Here is a 20,606-nt window from a genome sequence, read left to right as displayed (position 1 = left end):
CCCCTTTAATTGTGTGAGATAAAAAAATAAAGACCTGTATTTTCTGTGACTGCGGACCTGTCTGCTGAATGGATAGTTTTTTTTTGAGAGATAGAGAGAGAGAGAGAGAGGGAGAGAGAGAGAGGGAGAGAGAGAGAGAGAGAGAGAGAGAGAGAGAGAGAGAGAGGGAGAGAGAGAGAGAGAGAGAGAGAGAGAGAGAGAGAGAGAGAGAGAGAGAGAGAGAGAGAGAGAGAGAGAGAGAGAGAGAGAGAGAGAGAGAGAGAGAGAGAGAGAGGTGCAACCTAGGGCCATCTAATGAGGAGTGACAACAAAACTTTGCTCAGCAAGTGTGTTCATTTCTGGAATTGGACTGTCAGGGGGTGTGCCTAAAACATTACAGGGGTCAAAGGATCAGCACTGTAATTTTGCCATCTTATTATGTTTTTTATTATCTTACTCCCACATCGTGTTAATGAGACTGTTTACATTATTAAGTGTAAAGGACTCTGTATGCAGGTCCTGTTTGTGGTATGTGCAATTCATGTTAAGGGTACACTATGTAACTTTTGGCCCTCTACGGGTTAAAAAACAAAACTGCATGCATTTTGCAGAAGAACATTGTTTTGGTTGTGTTTCGGCTCTGTGTGGATGAATATGATTAGCTGAATATCTGAAGATGTTACTGTAGCTATACCAGCGCAAAAATCCAGCACAGCATGATGAAATGACCCTTAACAATTGATAATGCTTTACAATGAACTCTTTTAGAGAGCTTTATATGGCAATTTATCTGTTCAATAAAATACCTTACCCACCTATTGAGCAATAAAAACGCCATCTCCTTGTCGCTTTTAGAACATTTCAAATCCCTCAATTTTTGCCATCTCCGGAAAGCCAAGCAAATGTAGTTCTATTTACGGATATGACGAGACAAAAACCATCCCGTTAAGTCAAAAATATAAACACTCATAATAGGCTTACCATATTGAATAAGAGTAAAGAAAAAAACGTCTCAGGTTACGACTGTAACCTATGTTCCCTGAGAACAGGGAACGAGACAATACGTCAACGACGCTATGGGGGAACGCCTCAGGCGTGACAGGTGTCTGAAATCACTATCAAATCACGTCAATCATATTGACCGGCGACAGCCCGTGAATCATTAGCGTGAATGATTAACGTGCGACCTGGAAGTATAAAGGGGCGCCTTGCAAACATGACAAATCACCTTATCGTCTGAAGGGACTGTACGGTAGGCAAGCCCCGCGGCATGGCAGGGAGACGTATTGTCTCGTTCCCTGTTCTCAGGGAACATAGGTTACAGTCGTAACCTGAGACGTTCCCTTTCGAAGGGAACTCAACAATACGTCAACGACGCTATGGGGAACGATATACCAACGCCGCCATGCTAAGGGGAGTGCATGCCAAGTGGCAGTGACAACTGTCAGAACCAGCAACTTCAAATGAAACGCTAGAACCACTCACCCTCAGGTCACACTGGGCTGTCAGTGACAGCATTCCCTACGGTCATAGCCCAAGCTACAGCCTCACAGAAAAACCTTCATAAACATGGTTAAATGAAAGGTCTACCTGGGCCGGCTCCGGGCCTGGAACCTCAGCTTCCAATTAGAAGGGGTCCCTTCTAGGGAATGTGGCCAGGGAACCCAAGGGAACCCCAGCCAGTCACTATTCAGGGGAACGTACTCTGCCCCGAAATGCCACCAGGACGGCCTGACCTGGCGCCAGTACATAGACACTTAGTCTGGCCAAATCCTGTCTGTCTGAAGACAGAGCCTCTGGACAAATGCCTTAAGTAAGGCATCCAACCCGAGGGACTGCGAAGCTGGCAGTGAACCACTCGGCCCGGATCTCAGAGACGGGATATCCCGGAGAGTATGACTCAGCATAGTGCTTACCGACCCTTGCCAGCGAGGGGAGTTTCTCTACTCAATCCACGGATCAACCCAGTGTCTGTGTTTCAAAACACTGAGGAGGCCTGTGAAGGCCTAAGGGCTGATCTAACTGGGAGGCCTCACGAGAGGCCTACGACCGTCTGACCAGACTCAGGCAGCCGCATGCTCAAAGAGACCCTCATGAGGGGAGCACAAGGTCTGCCTGATAGGCAAACCAGGCTGTAGGCAGAAAAGGTTCCGGGAGGGCACCTTTAGCAGAGAATGAACACTTTAGCGAGCCAGGGCGCAAGCTCGCCTTCAGCAGCTGCCTATTAAGGCTAGCTGAAACTGATAGCAAGAGACCACTAGCTTCATAAACCCAGCACCACTAGGGAGCGTTACAGGGAGGCCCGGAGAGGCCTACTACCTGATCCTTTAGGGAGGCCAAGAGAGGCCTGCTACCTTACAACCACAGTATGTGGGGAGCTCACCTTCAGGGAGGCCTGGTGAGGCCTACCACCTGGTCACCACTATCTGTGGGAACTCACTGGTAGCTTTGAGCCCTGAGTCCGGGTGAAAGTATAAGGTGGCCTGCTAAGGCCAGCCAGCTGGGGACTCGCCTATCAGGGAGGCCTGGTCGGGCCTACTAGCTAATGGCAAGTCATATTCTGCCATAAAGTACACTGTTGGAAACCATACTACACAGCATAATTCACTAATGGGCTTCCAGTAGCGCTATAAGGTATGTCCCACAATGTAGGGACTCACCTCCGAGGAGGCCTGTTTAAGGCCTACTACCCATCAGTGAGTCAACTGCCCGAACCACCAAGGCCAGCCACGTAAAGTGAGCTGGCCTACAGTGCCCTCTGGGGGGCTGTCCAATCAAGGAGGCCTGCTGAGGCCTACTACCTAATGGCCGCCTACAGCATCCTGGTGCCTAATCACATTGCCCATGGCAGTGTACTCCGCAAGAAAGCTAGCACCCTTAAAACAAGGGGAGTACAACATACGCCACTCTGCCTCAATGGAGGCCCCAGGGGCCTACCATCTATGCATGGGCGTCAGCTCAGGGCAATGCTCTGGCTTCAGGGGAGCGTACTTCGACCAAAGAAGAAGTGAAGCTTACTTCATACTCGACCCGAGCCATAGTGATGCGAGGTGGGATAAAACAGAACTGGGAGTGAAGTGCTCAGACCTACCCTGTATCACAGGGGAATACTCACACCTCACCCTGAGGTTATCAGGGTGCGGGCCTGCCAGCGGCTCTAGGGGTGACAGAAATGTATCTGTGCCCAACCTAGGGGAGTGGGGCTTGAATGAAAGCCAACCACCTACAACCTAGCGCTCGAGCAGTAGCTCAGCGAGGTGAGTGAAGCCTAAACTGGCGGCCTAAATCCATAGGCCAGTTCTGCATGGCAGGGTCGGGCAGGAAACCCAGTCTTCTTCGTGAAGCGAAAGACGGCCTAACCCTGCTCAATAAAGACATATATACCACGGAGGCCTGTTTGAGGCCTACCATGTCCTTACAAACCATCCTCAGCACCACGCTGCATTACTCTAGTCACCCCAGAATGCAGAGAAGGGGGCGGGCCTTGGCCTAACGACTCCCACGGGAGGAGGCTGTTTATACAGGGATGCTAGAAACCAACATTCACACAGTGAAGGGTCAGAGGAAGAAATGCTAAAACTTTTAGCAGAGCGCCTCTAATATCCCTGGCACAGCCTAGGCCAGCTACAGAGGCGGCCCTGGTGAGGGCCAGCCTGCAAGCATAGATCAATCTGAGGGCTCGGAGGAGCCACAGCCTTACTAAAGAATATAGTCTGTATTATTCCATACAAAGGGCTGCAGAATCGCTCAGCCTAATGAAACCCAAACAGAGCTCAAGGGGCGAAATACTCAGGAAGAAGTCAACGGACCCGTGGGCCGGACATAAGATCTATCTGAAGCTCTAGCGTCAGTCAAAACTCTAAGTAAAAAATTCTAAGAGAGAGACCAACTACTCTACCCTGAGGTGGCTAACAGCCCGAAGGCTAACATAGTTATCGTTCTGGCCACCTAACGGGGAACTTCAGGGCCCTAATGATCCAGGAAACTTCTCTTACCTTATCACCTTGACATGACCCCATAGCTCTATACAGGGAACGAGGTCTGTAGAGAGATACATCTCGGAATTTTAATTCACAAAAAATTACTCTTAAAAGACCAGTCAGCTCACCTGCGGCGTGCAGAGTGAAGACTCGCCAGATAGTTCTTTATGACCCTGGGGTCCACCACTTTACATGCCTGAAAGAGGCGTTTCTACTAGCCAAGCCTAGGCGGGCCATTGGAACATCGTTCTTATCATAGGCCCAGCCCCAGGCCTGATGTAATGAACGTCTGGGGAGTCAGAAGAGAGGAGAGGGCTGGATTTCTTTTTAATGAAGCCCTCCGGGGAGATTATCCATCAGCGACACTGTGTGCGCTTGTGCTGGATAACCTCCCTCAGATCCCTCTTCTTGCGGGAGTCACGCCTCTTCTGCGCCCTGTTCCTCCACGGAGGGGGCGCACGAGAGGCGACACTGGCTCTCTGGCCCTGTCTACGGTCCTCGGACCGTGAAGGGCCAGGCCCTCCCGCCTGCCTGGGTGTGGAACCGGATCTCAGCGGTATGCAGGATCCTGCAGCAGGTCGGCCTGATTTGCCTGCAGCACCGCCATAGTGTGCAGGGAAGCACCAGCCTGAACCGCTGTCGTGTATGCTCTGCCATTCAAACGTGCTGTTGACTTTAGCGGTTTGGATGGCAGGGTTGGAGCTCTCAGTGTCGACGCCTGCCCAGACACGAGATAGTTCGCAAACGACTCGTCAAATGGGCGGCATCGACACATACCCATGCTCTGCGACCCCCTCAACATCAGCGAAATTAACCCGCTGATGTCGGTGAATACTGGCAGAGTATGGGCTCTTCCATGCCCTCTCGATCTCCGTGTGAAGATCAGGAAGGAATGGAAGGCTCACCTGAGCTGGTGTGTATGGCAGGGGAGAAACCGATCGCCAAGCCTATCGCGAGCGGTCTCTCCTCTAGCGCGTCGCCATGGCAGCTACAGCCTGTTGGCGGCGCGCTCCACAACATCCACCAGGTCTGCATACACGGGGCAGGGTGGCTGAGAGGGTTCAGGATCTACCTGATTATAAACCTCCTCAGCCATCTCCTGCTCGTCCTGAAGAGCAGCAACTGCAGGAAACCATTGGTGCCTGCAGTTCGCCCTCGTCAGCCGTCGAATCATTTGAGAGGTTTACAGGACTCTCAAGATGATCGATGAGCTCTATCTGGAAGCCCATGATGCAAGTCGCGCCGCTCTGCCTCGGCACGAGCGGGACCACGCGGACCAGACGTTGAACCCCCTTCACTCGAGAAGAGGGCCAGACGAGAGCGGAGCGTTTTAAGAGAAAAACGCTCACAGTTCACACAGAGGATTCCCTCGAGAACCCCTCGTGCGCGCTCTTCTCCCAGGCAGGAAAAAACACACTCGTGTGCTGTACATTTCATTTTCTTACCGTTTCATTGAGTAGCGTTTTCAAAGAGACAGTCCCTGAATACGATGAGATGATTTGTCATGTTTGCAAGGCGCCCCTTTATACTTCCAGGTCGCACGTTAATCATTCACGCTAATGATTCACGGGCTGTCGCCGGTCAATATGGTTGACGTGATTTGATAGTGATTTCAGACACCTGTTACGCCTGAGGCGTTCCCCCATAGCGTCGTTGACGTATTGTTGAGTTCCCTTCGAAAGGGAACATGTTTTGGTTGAAGGATTGATGATTTATTGACTCTTTATGTAAATTGTGTTAATAAGATACAAATATTTAAAAAAGCATATTTGTTTTCACAGAGAACGAGTGGTCTGGATCCCGTACTGCCACAGACCCTGTTACAAGTACTGGTACAACTATTTCCAAACAAGGTTCCTCTTCTCTTTAACTACAGTAAAGCAAACATACTATTGCCAAAAAAAAAAAAAAATCTAGTATAAACCAGTTGCAATAAGTATAATTGACTTTTTTTATTTATTTGTATTCTTTGTTGTTTTAAAAACAGTAACAATAAGTTAATTTATGTCATAATAAATGATTTTGTAATTTCAATAAAAATATATTTCTGTATAGATTATATATAGATGTATACAGTTTATATATATAATAGTTATTATTATTTTACTGCTTTTTGAAACCGTATTGATATGTATTGTTATTTCTTTCAGATAAGCATGCTGCCCCTAATGCTGTTCAGGCCCATCCTGCACCTAAAACCGCCACCTACCGGCCCATCACCAAGAGTGTCTCTGATAATGGCGTATACAGTTTCAGGGTACCTGCTGCCTCTTCTCTCCCTTCTCCTCTGCCCACATCAGCATCCACACAGCAGAGATCCAGTGAAAGGGAGGCACCACAGAGAGGCAGGAGCACACCTGACATGTGAGAACCAATTTTCAGGCAACATTTTTTTAAGGATTTTCAGATTTGAAAAAGATTTGATCCTCCATCTTACAGCAATATTTACAGGCAATATTTGTTTTTCTTTGCATGTCTCCCAGGAATGAGTGGGGACCTCCTGATAGAAAGGTTGACACACGGAAATACAGAGCAGAGCCAAGGAGTATTTTTGACTATGAGCCGGGGAAATCCTCTATTTTAGAGCAAGAAAGAACGGTAAATAATCAATGGTTTTTCAATGTTAATATGCTATAATTTTGGCATGAAGCTTTAAAAAGACCCAGATTGAATGAAATGAGCTAAATACATTTAGAGCTTAGTTTTACAGGTAAATTAATTATTTATGGTTTGAAGTTTGTGGACAAAGTCCATAAAGTTTATGAGGCAGTTTTTCAATTTCAGTTTAGTTTTTGAAGGCACAAATATATTGATCTTAGAATTAATGCCCCATGAGTTTATGGGTATAGACAGATCGCAAACCAGATGAAACTAATGAAATACTATCAATCGGTGAATCCACAGTGTCAGCAGCGTTTCAGGCATATACACCATACTGATTGACTAAACTGAGTTGTTCTTATATATTAATGAAATTGTATTGACAATATACATGGCAACAGTTGTAATTACATGATGAGCATTCTGTATATGTTAAAAGAATCACCACAAACGTTTGCCCTAATCGAGCGGAAGTGCTTCAGCAAGCTTGTGTAGAGTCACTCAATAGAACACATAAATTGCAGGTCTGTTAGAGCGTAATGTGGTCAAGGTCACTAATAAGGTTGGAGAAACCAATTTGCTCCTGTTTGAGCAGTTTGTCCTTGTGCAGTGAGCATTTGTTATGTGCCGCTGCCCTCTGCTGGATGGGATGAGGAGGGGGGGGGGGGGGGGGGGATAAAAAACAGCCTTTGCTCTGTTGCTATTTTCAACATATTATAAACGTTTTGAACTCTGCTGAACATTTCATAATTTATTGTCAGCTGAAGACATTTTTCATTTTACATCTGATTGTCACATTCCCATGATTACCTAAGTTCATCCCTTCCTTTCATCTTTTTCTCCCACTTGCTTTCATTCTCAACACCAGACAAGTAACTTAAGACCCGAGGACTTAGATTTAGAGAATGAACCATGGTATAAGTTCTTTGCTGAACTGGAGTTTGGGCGGCCGGTAAGTGTGGCTTTGGTTTGGTGCTGCTAGCATGCCGCTTGTGATTGGTGTGGGGTTGGAAAGGTCAGATACGTGCTGCACATGCTGTCGTCCCGTGATGGTTATGTCAGAAATGACTGGTTGGAATGACCAGACAATTCCGGACGCTGTAACACATACGATTGAGTTTGATAATGAGCCTCGCGTACTCTTACCAGCATTTTAGTCTTTGCATTTAAGGCTTTGATTTCTTGTTTTTTATGCACATTAAACTACTGTTCACTGATTATAAAATCTATTGTGGAATTAATTTTACTATCATTTGCATGACTTTTACTGTTTGCTGGATTTACAAACTACTAGATGTTTCACTTTTGTCTTACTCTTTGTGCAAGGTGTGTGAAGTTCTGTAGTCTTAGGCTTGGCGTGGTATAGGTTGTGATAATGTAAAAGCAGATATGTGCAACTTCAGTTTGTGGTCGTCACATTGTTCTTAAATCTCCTCAGTCATGTGACTTTACTTTCTCTCTTATTATGTCACTGTTTCTCTGCTCCTCCCCTCTTCTATCCCACCTCTGATTGCAGCCTCCCAAAAAACGTCTTGATTACAATCCCGAGAGCGCACCTCGATTCTGCGCAGAGGTAAAGAATTAAAGAATGAATCCGATCCTTGAGATATGGGACTTATTAGACATCAGAACTGACAAAAAAAAAGCGTATGTACAGAATAATTACTTTGGATCATTCTGTTAATCATGTTCAGAGTTATTAATTTAATTTGCCACCTCCTGCTTCTCACAAAATGTGTGTTTTCCTTTGTCATAACTCTCATCACTCTGAGATGCATAAATAATGTGCATTTTATTTAAAATAATAATAATGAGCATATCAAATATGTATAAAGGCATACTTAAAATGAGGAAAAATTATTTCTTTACAAGAGTTAGAGTGATATAAAACTTTATTTTATTGTGCCTTTTGCCTGTATTACAGGGTCTTTTTTACTGTATTTATACTTTAAAAGTATACAAATTGGGATACAGCTCATGTAATTTTATAATTTTGATTAAATAAACAGTTGGCTGCATATTAGGATGGCATGGTAAATTTGTGTTAAGAACATTCTAGTGATCATCTTTGATCATTATTTAAGTGAAAATTCTGCTATTCTTAAAAGTAATTGTGACATGTGTTGTTCCATGTCTCAAGAATCGTGTACTGCATCTACAACCACGTCAGCTTCTTTTTTTGTCATAATAATTTTTTTTGTCTATTATTCCTTTGTTCATTTATAATGAGACAGGAGCACTTCCTCCTGGCTCTCATCTGTCGATTCTGTCCATGTGTTTGTAGTAGGTGAAGGATCTATGGACATGTCCTGTACAGTATTATGTTACATATCCTGTTTCACTCAGGGGCTTTTTTTTGTCATTGTAAATATAGTTTGCTGGCTGTCAACTGGAGAAATTAATTATGAATAATGGTTAAACTGAACTGGGTAGTGAACAAGACGCAATGTTTTCTATGTAACTATCACATGCAAAAGTGGTGCATCTGTGAGTGAATTTGCCCTAAAATTTCAAATGACTTTTTTTTTTAAATTAATTGCTTCCTGTCAATTGCTACTGACCACTGTAAGGAAAGAATATACAGAGTCTGATGTAGTAACAGTTATGGTTTGAGGAATGCTGTAAATCCAAACAAAGAATTGCTAAAAATGGTCACAGAGGCTCTGCAGACAAATGTAGTGTAGTGTAGAGCTGTGTAGTGTGGTATCTGTCACTCAGAGCTGTATTTATGTTGACTAGATGCAAATGTGTCACTCTGTGGAGACATTCCTGGTACTGCATGCTTGGGCTACTTTTAAAGAGGGTTAAAAAAACGCAAGGGGCGTCTGCTGCTGGTCTGAAGAGCTGTTCCAGATAACACTGCTCAGAGTTTCAGCAAACAGGAAGATGATTATCTACTCCAGCCATGCGTACAAGGAATTCCCTGCTTTGTTCGATATTGAAACCCTTGTAAGTGATCTAATGCGTCTAGCTGGACTTTTCGAAGGACAGCCCATGTCTCCGTATCCAAACATAAGAAGTTTCACTGTTTTTAACTTTTTAACAATTTGGAGAGCTCTAGGCATCAAGGAACCTACTGTACCGTAATTGTGGACATTAAATGAGGAATTCACCCTGCTCTTTCTTCTTCATCTGTTTCAGACCTCCCTTTATCAGCCATCCACAGGCCTTGAAAGGCCATCAAGGTAGGTTTACTGTGTATCAATGACCCAAAAAAACATTTGGACATATGCGTCACAAAAATCTATACATTTAATTTCATAGATTTTTAAAAATATCTACATTTTTAGATAGAAAATATCAAACAATGAGACATCTAAAAACAGAAAACATTTTTACAATGACTTTTAACTAACTGGTCCCAAGGTCATTCTCAGTGGATGTATGGAGCAGGTCATAATACTACAGAAAAGATTAAGTGTAACGTTCAGAAAATCCTTTAGCAGTGTTTTTACTTCAATGACATTGATTCTGCAGCTCTGCAAGTGATAACAAGAGGAGAAGGAAATCTGAACCTGCAACAGCTCAGCCCAGGGTCCAGAGCACCGTGGGCACAACACAAACATCTATGAGACCACCAGAGTTGCCCAAGAGCAGCATCACCCAGAGGAATCCCCTCATCAGCCCCGGTTCCCCTGCCGCCACCAGGACTAAAGGTAGACCTCAGACGAACAGTCACATTTGTTCACCTTATTGAAAGAATAAACAACAGGGGAAGGTTCACTGACAATATTCATTTTGCTCCTCGCAGCACAAGCAGAATTTTAAATGACTTTCCCTTTGCATGAATAAAGTTCAATGAATTATTTAGTGTGTACAATCTTGCCCCAGTGTAGTGTAGCATATCAATTGCTTCTTCTTTATTCAACATGGGCTTGTTGATCAAGATGTCTGATTTCTTTCCAGTTTTCTTCCAGGTTATTTTATAAACGTCCTTACTTGTCTCTCCCATGGATCAATTACCTTTTAATGTCTTCTCGTGTCTCTTTTTTTTACCATGCTGCTTGTGTTGGATATATAAGGTGGGGATGTGAGCTATATGCACACAGCACATTTAAATGGTCAAAATCAAAACCATGCTACCTCAGAATCCACATATCAAAATAAAGAGCAAAATGAGGACAGTTTTATGGCTGTCTCAGCTCTCTCAGATGGGTTTTCCAGCCTCCCTGAAGGCTGCAAAAGAGCCCAAGAGAACCCAGAAGACTGGATGATCACAGAAGAGACCTCGTCTAAGCTCAAATCCTGGAGTTGTGATGATCTCCTGTCTGAGGGGAGGGGAAAAGAAGTGCAAACCCGTTCAGAAAGCATTGGTTCATTGTTGCACAACGGGGAAGTAGAGGCATCACAATGCAATGACATCCTAGATCCTGAGGATCTTATGGAGAAAACCAGGCACCGCTCAGCCCACGATGCACCAGGCTTCCTCAAACTCTACAAGAAGATGCATCACATCAACCGGCAAGAACTGATAAACTCTACCGTGATCTGCTCTGTGAAAGCCAGGATCCATAAGTATGAGAGCGAACAGCGGAAGGACAGATGCAATGGCAACAAGGGCTGTAACGAAGCGGTGCCTAGGAACATGGTGCACAACAGGATTTCTGAATATGAGAGTCTGATCCAGAAGTCCAAATCCATGCCAAATCTTGGACATGAGTGCCTGATCAGGGGTTCTTTAACGAGGATCAACAGCCCCAAGCGTAGCCTCTCTATTGAGTCATTACTGGATGAAGAACCACCAGCCAGGAATCCCCCTGAAGGACGGCCTCAATACCCTAAGAAAAACACCCATGTGCCAATCCACATCCAAGTCACCAGTGACCAATTACAAAACTCTGCCATGCACAACGACTATTCAGACAGTGAACATGATGCTGTAGTGTCTGATCTTAGTGACTTCATCCAGATTGAGGGCTCATCCTTCTGCAGCGAGAGGGAGTTCGACCTGTGTTCATTTGCCTCCTCAGAGAGCTTCTGCGGATTGGGGCACCAACATCATTATCACAGGCAGCTTGTGAGCTCCTGCAAGGGCCGCTGTCCAGCTTCCTACACACGATTCACCACTATGATCAAGCACGAGAGGGCCAAGCAGGACCGGAGGCAACATTTGCGGGTAGAGGAATCTGAGTTTGGCCTCAGCAAGCTTGCCTTCCTGGTCAGCCCAGTGCCTTTCCGCCGGAAGAACCTGTCACCTTTGAGTTTTTCCCAAATACCAAACTCCAAGAGCTGCATGTATGATGCTCTAGATTCTGCCCTAAAAGACATCTACGACCACATCCGCACTGAGAAATGCAGGGGTAGCCTGCCGGACAACACCATCCTCCATAGGTTGCTGGTGGAGTTGCTTCCCGACATTCCTGAGAGAAATTCCTCTCTGCACGCGCTTGGGAGAGGCAGCCCTACAATTCAACTTCGCTCTTACCACCCACAGCCTGATGGCATGCCCAGCCAGGACACTCACCAACCCGGGTACTCACAACTGTCCCATAGTCCCTCTCACAACCATATAGACAGCAACAACAACCAGAGGAACCACAACTCTGAATTCTGCTATCAAGGTGGACTCTACTCATCCATCTTTGATTTCATTAATACCCTTCGTCCCCTGTGTTTGAGTTCTGCTCCTCCACCATTGCACTGTTCCATCTGTGTTTGTTAATGTGCTTGCTTAGAGCAGTGATGTCCCAACCTGCTCCCTGGAGGGCCAACATTCTGCAGACTTTAGCTCCAACTTGCCCCAACACATCTGCATGGAAGATTCAGGTAAGTCTGAAGACCTTGATGAGTAGGTTCAGGTGTGTTTAATTGGGGTTGGAGCTAAACTCTGCAGGACAGTGACCATCCAGAAGTAGGATTGGACACCCCTGGTTTAGAGAAAGGAATCTTTATGTTGCAAGGAGCATCAGAGAGCATGACTCATTCCCACATCTTCTGCTTCATCTAGTCTTTTTATTTTCTCATTTTATCAAATCGTCCTTTTTTTTTCTTCTTCTTTTCCCCAAACAATTTTTTAAAGTTATTTTCCTACTCCATTTACAATACATTTCTGTATTTGGTAGATGCTTTTATGCATTTAAAGTACACATTTTATTAGGTTCATGCATTGTCTGGGAATCAAAACACTAGAAGAATTCTACTTTGTGTGTGGGCTTGCCACAAAAGAAATGTAACTTTGTAAAGTTTCAGTCTATATAAATAGCTTTAGACAGATGACTTGAGCAGCTGAAGCATGCAATCTAAAAACAGATTTGAGATTTTATTGGCCTTGGAAGAAACATACTCTCTTATCAGTGTTAACACAGTTCACTCTGTCTAATATGATGGTGATGAGATCAGCCTCGGTACCTAAAGTTTTAGTTTATTTGTTTTGTGAGAAGGTCAATGTTTATGATTTTTTTTTAACCATAAAGACATGCGACACTGTATACTTTTGCATAGTTAATAGTGTTTATAAATGAAGACAGTTCAGAGCAAGGGGGCTTGCCTACACTTAGCACAGTTGCCAGCTAACCATTTGCGGTTCTAGTATAAATACGCATGATCTATACTGGGGATCTGAGTGTATGGTATAACATAACTTCTGAGATGATTCTTGGAAGTTGACTTCATTATTATGGACAATAAAATATGTATATATTCATATTTCCTTTTTTTCTTTGATTTTGTGTGCATTTGTCTCATCAAGCCCCAAATCATTACTTGCTTTGCTTTTGCTTGTTCCCATGCATGTAATAGTGTTGGATCTCTGTAAGACTTGTCTTTGAATCTGTTTACTTGTCTGTTCTTTCTAGATCAGGACACATCCAGAGAATACTCTTACCCTGATGTGGGCAGCCACACACAGCAGAGCAGAAAACAAACCCCTGAAGTCAGAGAGGTAAGGGAATATGCATCTCTCTTTAATGTTCCTGAAAAATTATAGTAGAAACTCTAATATTTTATCTAAGCTTTGGTCAAATTGTGAATAAACCCACATAATGAGAACATGTACAGTATTAAAGTTTGATTGCTCTGCTTCGTTCCCTTGACAGAAACTGCCAGCCAGAGCAATATATGACTTCAAAGCACAGACAGCAAAGTAAGAACAACTTGCAAAGCATGTCACCGGTTTCTGTTCTTATTGCATTTGATGTGCTACAATCAACTAGTACAATTGCATGTATTATTTATGTCTTTCCTTTGCATGTCTTTCATTTTGTTATTTCCCCACATGGAATATAGTTAATTTATTTTTTTTTCCTTCCAGAGAGCTGACGTTTAAGAAAGGAGAGACGGTATACATCACTCGGCAGATAGATAATAACTGGTATGAGGGAGAATATTGTGGCCATGTGGGCATCTTCCCCATCTCATATGTTGAGGTGCGTACTTTATTGATAAATATGTTTAACTAATAGAAACACTATATATTTATACTGTTAATTATTGTTATTCTTATTTACTATCTTCTGAAGTAGCCTAATTTCTCATCCGATTTCTGTGTCTCTTCACAGAAAATCCTTCCTTCAGAGAGACATCAGCCAGCGAGACCTCCTCCTCCAGCCCAAAGCAGAGAAATTGGAGAAGCAATTGCCCGCTACAACTTTAATGCTGATACTAATGTAGAACTTTCATTAAGAAAAGTAAACATTTTCTTTGTACTGATGTCATAAACATGCTTTAGTGTAAGCAACTGCTCATTAATCCACTCCTTTAAAGTTTACCCCAAAATGAAAATTTTGTCATCACTTCCTCACTCTCGAGTTGTTCCATGAGTTGTTCAATGTTGGCAATCAAACTGTCTGGTTACCAACATTCTTAAAAATATCTTCCTTTGTGTTCAACAGACAAAAGAAACTCATACAGGTTTGGAACAACTTGAGGGTGAGCATTTTTGGGTGAACTATCCCTTTAATGTTTCTTACCACTTTAAGAACATGTCTTTTGCTAAATAATTCTCACTTCTACTGAATGCTAATGTTCTGAACTCTAACATTGTGCTTTAACCAAATAACAAGAAAGTGCCAAGACATAAAACACCTTAAAAAAACTAAACTTTTGCCCCAGCCAGCCACAACTTCATCACATAGTTGTATACTAAATATCAAATATGTTCTATTTGGTTATAATTTTGTCATTGTGCACTGCAATTTTGCTTTCGATCCACCAGATAAACCACCTTATATCTTGTGTTGGTGTCTTCCAGGGCGAGCGTGTTATTCTGTTGCGGCAGGTGGATAAGAACTGGTTTGAGGGCAAGATCCCAGGTACAAACAAACAAGGGATTTTTCCAGTGTCTTATGTGGATGTCGTTAAGAAGACCACAGTACAAAGTACTGGTCAGCCTCCTGGGCCCAATATACCCACCAGCTACTCCAGTGACAGACTGAACAGTAGGGTATGTTTTCAGCTGCAATTTTACCTAAAAATGTACTTAAAGAGTTTAAAGCACAACAGTTTAAGGGTCTAAAAATGATCACATATTACAGTCTCATGAGGTTTTAATCATTGTGACTAAAGATATCTGAATTTCAGGGATCTTATATCCACAAAATATATACTCTGATCCAGTTAAGTGACTTTATGATCTTATCTAGATAGATACTGACTTATACTTTAAATACATATGATCCTTGCCGACAAACGGTGGCGTCAGAGGCAGTAAAACCTCTCATTTATATCATGTTACTCATATTGCAATAGGTCATGTACATCACTATCAGTGTCAACAAGGTGGCAAGTACAAAATTAATCCTTTCTCAGATGGCAACTGTCCCAATGCCAAAATAGATCACTTCTGTCATCTTTAGATTACCTTTGGCTTGTTGTGTAAGATAAGCCTGAGTTTAGATTAAATGCCCTTGAGTTGTAATTCCATCTAAAGAACAAAGAAGTAAAGGCTTATTCCTTCGCTCACATGAGCCGAGTTCAGCAGGATTAGATCAGATTTATCACACATCCTGCCAGTATCTAGTATAGGCTAATTAAAACGTGGAGATGACCTGCTGTGCTCGATGTACTCGGCTCTTGCTGTTACTGAAAGAGACGTTTCTGTTAAGGTGAACTAATGTGATTGGACTGCACTAGTATCTTGCTTTTTCTTATTATAGCAAACATTGTTGCAAATACATTTTAACTTTGTACTACATACAGTAGTACTACATACTTTGTACACCATAAAGTATTTGGACACTTAAGTCACTCACAAAATATGAATATTTTTGCATTAGATAACACAATATCAAACCAATGTCATTTATCTATTACTGGTTCTTCTTCTCAAATGGACCCTGAGTCTGGAAATAAAGTTAAATTTAATTAAATGGAAAATTATATATATATATATATATATATATATATATATATATATATATATATATTAGTGCTGTGCGTTAAACGCGTTATTAACGGCGTTAACGCAAACACATTTTAACGGCGTCAATTTTTTTATCACGAGATTAACGCTCTTTTTGGCCTAGCAAACAACACCACACCGGATAGCTAGACCGGAAACAAAACAACAGGCACGCCGCACGTACTTGTTTGGGCTTGCGCGCCGGCCAAAGAGTAGTAGGCTAACGGTACGTTTTGAGTGGATGGCGCGAGCGCGAGACGCCGATCTAGAGACGTGCACTCTCAACGCAATAGAGTGCGGCGCGGGACTAGATTTGATGGCCGAGTGCGAGGGCGGGCTCGAGCGGTAATGCACTCACTCTGTGTGCGGATACGGGAGAATAAAACGATTCGCGGGACTCCCGCAAACTAGAAATATCTATGAATAAAACATAAAAACTAATACATTTTTATTCATATGTTGCAGAAAAGCAACAAGAACAACTAAAACAAAATATAAACGATTTACAGGCCAGAGTTTCTTTTTATAACATGTTTGCAGCGTTGAGGGATGTAGCCAATCACAGACATATGAAGAAGCATCAGAAGCATTTAAGATAGAATCCCCTCACCGCTCAAAACAGACTTTTTGTTCAGTGCTGAATTCTGTAAGCTGGCAAATCCTCAAATTATAACAAACAAAGTGTATATATTATGAAAGATGCATTGTGCAGTCAGCTTCACTGATAATAACAGATGTGTGAGATTGCGATGAACTGATGTCAGCTTTTTAGGAATTATTAAGGGAGCGCACTTTGCGCGCATTCAGTCATGCCAAACCATGCACTCAGTAGCCTGCTTGCTTTTATGTTATAACAGTGGTTTGTGTGTTAATGCTTTAATAACAAATAATTTATCAGGAGCATTTATGCTGATGTGTATGGTGGCGACACGTAGGCGAAAGTATTTGGAGGTAGCCTACAAAAAAAAGAGTGTATTTCCGGGCGGGAGCGGGACAAAAATGTTGCGGGCGGGAGAAAGTAACATAGAAAATAGTTAAGAACCTCAGTTATAACGACCCACGTATGAAAAAAATTGACGGGTTTAAATCGGGCTTGGGCTCATAATTACAGTTTATGTGTCGGGCCGGGCTCGGACACAATGCGCACGGGCTCGGGTCGGGCTTGGTTTTTTTGGGCCCGATCTAAGCTCTACAATGGATGACTTCAGACAGAAGCACATGGATACCACAGCTAAGAACAAACTTAATGCTGATCCACTTTTCCATGTTGATAAGAGCATTAAAATTAGAAAAAATAATGAGACAAATAGAAATCAAGGGACATTTAGAATAGATAAAAATGTGCGATTAATCGCGAGTTAACTATGGCATTAATGCGATTAATCGCGATTAAATATTTTAATCGTTTGACAGCACTAATATATATATATATATATATACATATATAAAGATTGAATGATAAATCAACAGTGATGGTGTACAATATACACTGTTTGAAGTTGGTACGACTTTTTTATGTTTTTGAAAGAAGTATCGTCTCGGTTACGTATGTAACCCTCGTTTCCTGAGTAGGGACCGGAGACGTTCCGTCGTAATGACGAATAAGGTTTCGCTTAGAACTTCGAGAATACAAAACGAGCCAATGGCAAAGAAATACCATGGGTCTGGGGAATTTACATGGCGCAACTCCGCAACATGCATATATATTTCTTCACTGAGGAGCCAAGACTGAACTCAGGCGATCCCCGCGGTACAGCGGAAGTGGCAGGAAGACGGAACGTCTCCGTTCCCTACTCAGGGAATGAGCGTTACATACGTAATCGAGACGTTCCCTTTCGTTGTCACTACGAGTTCCGTCGTGACGACGAATGGGGTTCCAGTCTAATCACGCCACCTTCACAGCTGTCTTCCAGTGCCGTGCGTAATTCTGAGCTCCCTGTCGCTAGACTGGCACGGACGAAAGACTCCTACTTAACACAGGAACACCAAGGTACACTGGGAAGCAGAGGAAATATGCAAATAATGCCAACCCAGGGAGCACGTCAGCAGTGCTGGTGGAACTCAGGGCTTGTCGAGGAAGCTCACCTGAGGGAATATCGCACATATCCAGTCCGTGGAGTGGAATGGCGAGCAAGCGAAGACACCTGAGCGGGTCCTAGAGTAGAGGCCGGCCCGGCCTGAGAGTAGGCCGGCCCGAATTCCAGGCACGCTTGCGTGCAGGTCCCCTACCCTCTTGATGAAGGCCAATGCAACCAGGAGCGCTGTCTTCATTGACAGGAACTTAAGCTCCACTGATTGCAGAGGCTCAAAGGTAGCACTCTGCAGGGCAGTTAGAACCACTGAGAGGTCCCAAGAGGGAACGAAAGAAGGGTTAGGAGGATTGAGTCTCCTCGCTCCCCTCAGGAACCTGAAGATCAGGTCGTGTTTCCTACGGACTTACCCTCGACTGCGTCATGATGTGCGCCGATAGCGGCAATGCTTTCAGGGTGGAGGCAGCCTTCGCTCCAACCCATTTTGCAGGAAGGAAAGAACAACACTAATCGGGCATCTACGGGCGTCTTCTCGGTGAGAAGAGCACCAGTTGACGAAGAGGTTCCACTTCAAGGCGTAGGCATGTCTCGTGAACGATACTCTAGCGGAAGTGATGGAGGTCCTTCCTCAGATGAATAGGCCAGGGAGGTGCTGTCGCGAGGAGTACAAGTTCGGAGAACCATGTCCGGGTGGGTCAGTGAGGCGCAACCAATATGACCTGCTTCTCGTCCTCCCTGATCTTAAACAGGGTCTGCGCAAGAAGGCTCACTGGGGGAAAAGCATATTTGCGGAGGCCCCGCAGCCTGCTGTGCGCCAGTACGTCCGTGCCCCGGCCAGGGAGTAAAACAGGGGTCAATGGGTCGAGTCGTGGGAGGCAAACAGGTCTACCTGTGCGTCCCCGAACTGGTCCAAATCAGCTGAACTGACTGGGGATGGAGTCGCTATTCTCCAGAGAGGGGCTGAAGCCGTGAGATATCGTTGCCTGCACAGTTCAGGGCTCCGGGGATATAACTGGCTTGAAGCGACCTCAGATGCTTCTGACTCCATAAGCATCTATCATGCTCTCATGATAGGGGCATTGCCACTGACCATTGTAGAGCGGACTCCCCTGAAGTGGGGAGGAGACCATGCGAACTGAATCGCATAGCCGAGCCTGATGGTTTGTGCGACCCAGCTGGACAGGTTGGGAAGCTCTAGCCAGTATCCCAAGAACTATGCCAGCGGGCACTCCGGCCCGTAGAAAGCTGAGGTTCAACCATGGGGTGAAGGTCTGACGGCAGGTTGGAGTAACTAGTACTCGGAGCGTGCCGTGTTGCCATGCCCACCTCGGGACTCGGTTGCGAAGCCAGAGTTGAAGCGGACTCATATGAAGCAATCCGAGCGGCGTTGCCGCGGCTGCAGATGCCATATGCCCCAGGAGCCTCTGAAATAACTTCAGTGGAACCGCACTGTTGCCCTCGAATTCTTTCAGTCAAGTCAGCAGTGACTGCGTGCGTGCACTCGTAAGCTGCTTGGACATGGCGACCGAGTCGATTTCCATACCGAGAAAAGAGATCCTCTGCACGGGGCAGAGTTTGCTCTTCTCCCAGTTGACCCGAAGGCCCAGACGAGCTAGGTGCCGGAGCACAAGGTCCCTATGTTCGCAAACCTGGTCTCGAGAGTGAGCTAGTATAGGCCAGTCGTTGAGATAATTCAGGATGCAAACCCCATGTTCCCGTAGAGGAACAAGGGCTGCCTCGACAACCTTCGTGAAGACGCGAGGAGACATGGCTAGCCCGAATGGGAGAACCGCGTACTGCTATGCCTGCCCCTCGAAAGCAAACCGCACGAACGGTCCCTGTCCTGGGAGAATGGAGACATGGAAGTAAGCGTCTTTCAGGTCGATCGCTGCAAACCAATCCTGCGGCTTCACACACTCGAAGATGTGTTTGGCCGTGAGCATTTTGAACGGCAGCCTGTGAAGGGAGCGGTTCATGATTGGCCGTAACCCACCGGATTTCTTTGGGACAATGAAGTAGGAGCTGTAGAACCCGGACCTCATTTCGGCTGGAGGGACAGTCTCGATCGCACCCTTACCCAGTAGGGTAGCAACCTCTGCTCTCATGATAGGGGCATTGCCACTGACCATTGTAGAGCGGACTCCCCTGAAGTGGGGAGGAGACCATGCGAACTGAATCGCATAGCCGAGCCTGATGGTTTGTGCGACCCAGCTGGACAGGTTGGGAAGCTCTAGCCAGTATCCCAAGAACTATGCCAGCGGGTTCATGCGAACAACAGACTTCCCCTCGGTGGTGCAGCGAAGCGGAATGACCGGCCAGGACGTGGACGGCTTACCGGCCCGGTGTGGGGGCACGCTCATTAACCGCAACCTGACAGAGGAGGCCAGGGAAGGACCAGCGCTCCGCGGGGGCTTGCTCTGCCAGGGGTCTGGCAACTGAGGGGGATGAGAGTGGTGTGGCCCCGGGACGGCACCCACTGTCATCCGAGAACTCTGAGACAGAGGGGGACGAGAGTGGCGAGTCCCGTGGGCGGTGCGCACTGTCATCCGAGAACTCTCATTGCTCTGGGATGGGGGTGTCAGTTCTTTCTTTAACCAAATTAGGGTGCTGCCAACCCGGGGGTGAGCAGCAGGGAGTGGAGAACAAAAGATTATCCCCCGACCCTCCACCGGGGAATGG

The 20,606-nt window shown here is 45.0% G+C and overlaps 1 protein-coding gene across 6 annotated transcripts in view; it reads left to right on the top strand.

The window, feature by feature from the left end:
- Positions 1–20,606, top strand: part of sorbs2b (sorbin and SH3 domain containing 2b) — a 78,735-nt gene that overhangs the window by 46,264 nt on the left and 11,865 nt on the right. For 5 of the 6 annotated variants that reach the window (XM_077236059.1, XM_077236062.1, XM_077236061.1 and 2 more), the window contains 12 exons: positions 5,741–5,812; positions 6,110–6,323; positions 6,443–6,557; positions 7,429–7,512; positions 8,077–8,133; positions 9,702–9,745; positions 10,038–10,216; positions 13,355–13,440; positions 13,595–13,641; positions 13,810–13,924; positions 14,057–14,185; positions 14,749–14,940. In XM_077236059.1, the coding sequence (XP_077092174.1) occupies positions 5,741–5,812; positions 6,110–6,323; positions 6,443–6,557; positions 7,429–7,512; positions 8,077–8,133; positions 9,702–9,745; positions 10,038–10,216; positions 13,355–13,440; positions 13,595–13,641; positions 13,810–13,924; positions 14,057–14,185; positions 14,749–14,940 (1,334 nt within the window). Of the gene's footprint in view, positions 1–5,740; positions 5,813–6,109; positions 6,324–6,442; positions 6,558–7,428; positions 7,513–8,076; positions 8,134–9,701; positions 9,746–10,037; positions 10,217–10,582; positions 12,122–13,354; positions 13,441–13,594; positions 13,642–13,809; positions 13,925–14,056; positions 14,186–14,748; positions 14,941–20,606 lie in introns of all 6 variants that reach the window. The other variant, XM_077236063.1, reaches the window with a different exon arrangement.

The sequence above is a fragment of the Siphateles boraxobius genome, unplaced genomic scaffold, assembly GCF_051911475.1.
Source record: "Siphateles boraxobius isolate OS27281-9 unplaced genomic scaffold, OSU_SipBor_1 2, whole genome shotgun sequence".
NCBI classification, from domain to species: Eukaryota; Metazoa; Chordata; class Actinopteri; order Cypriniformes; family Leuciscidae; genus Siphateles; species Siphateles boraxobius.
The sequence above is the reverse complement of the archived record's forward strand: the minus strand, read 5'-3'. Positions and strand labels throughout refer to the sequence as shown.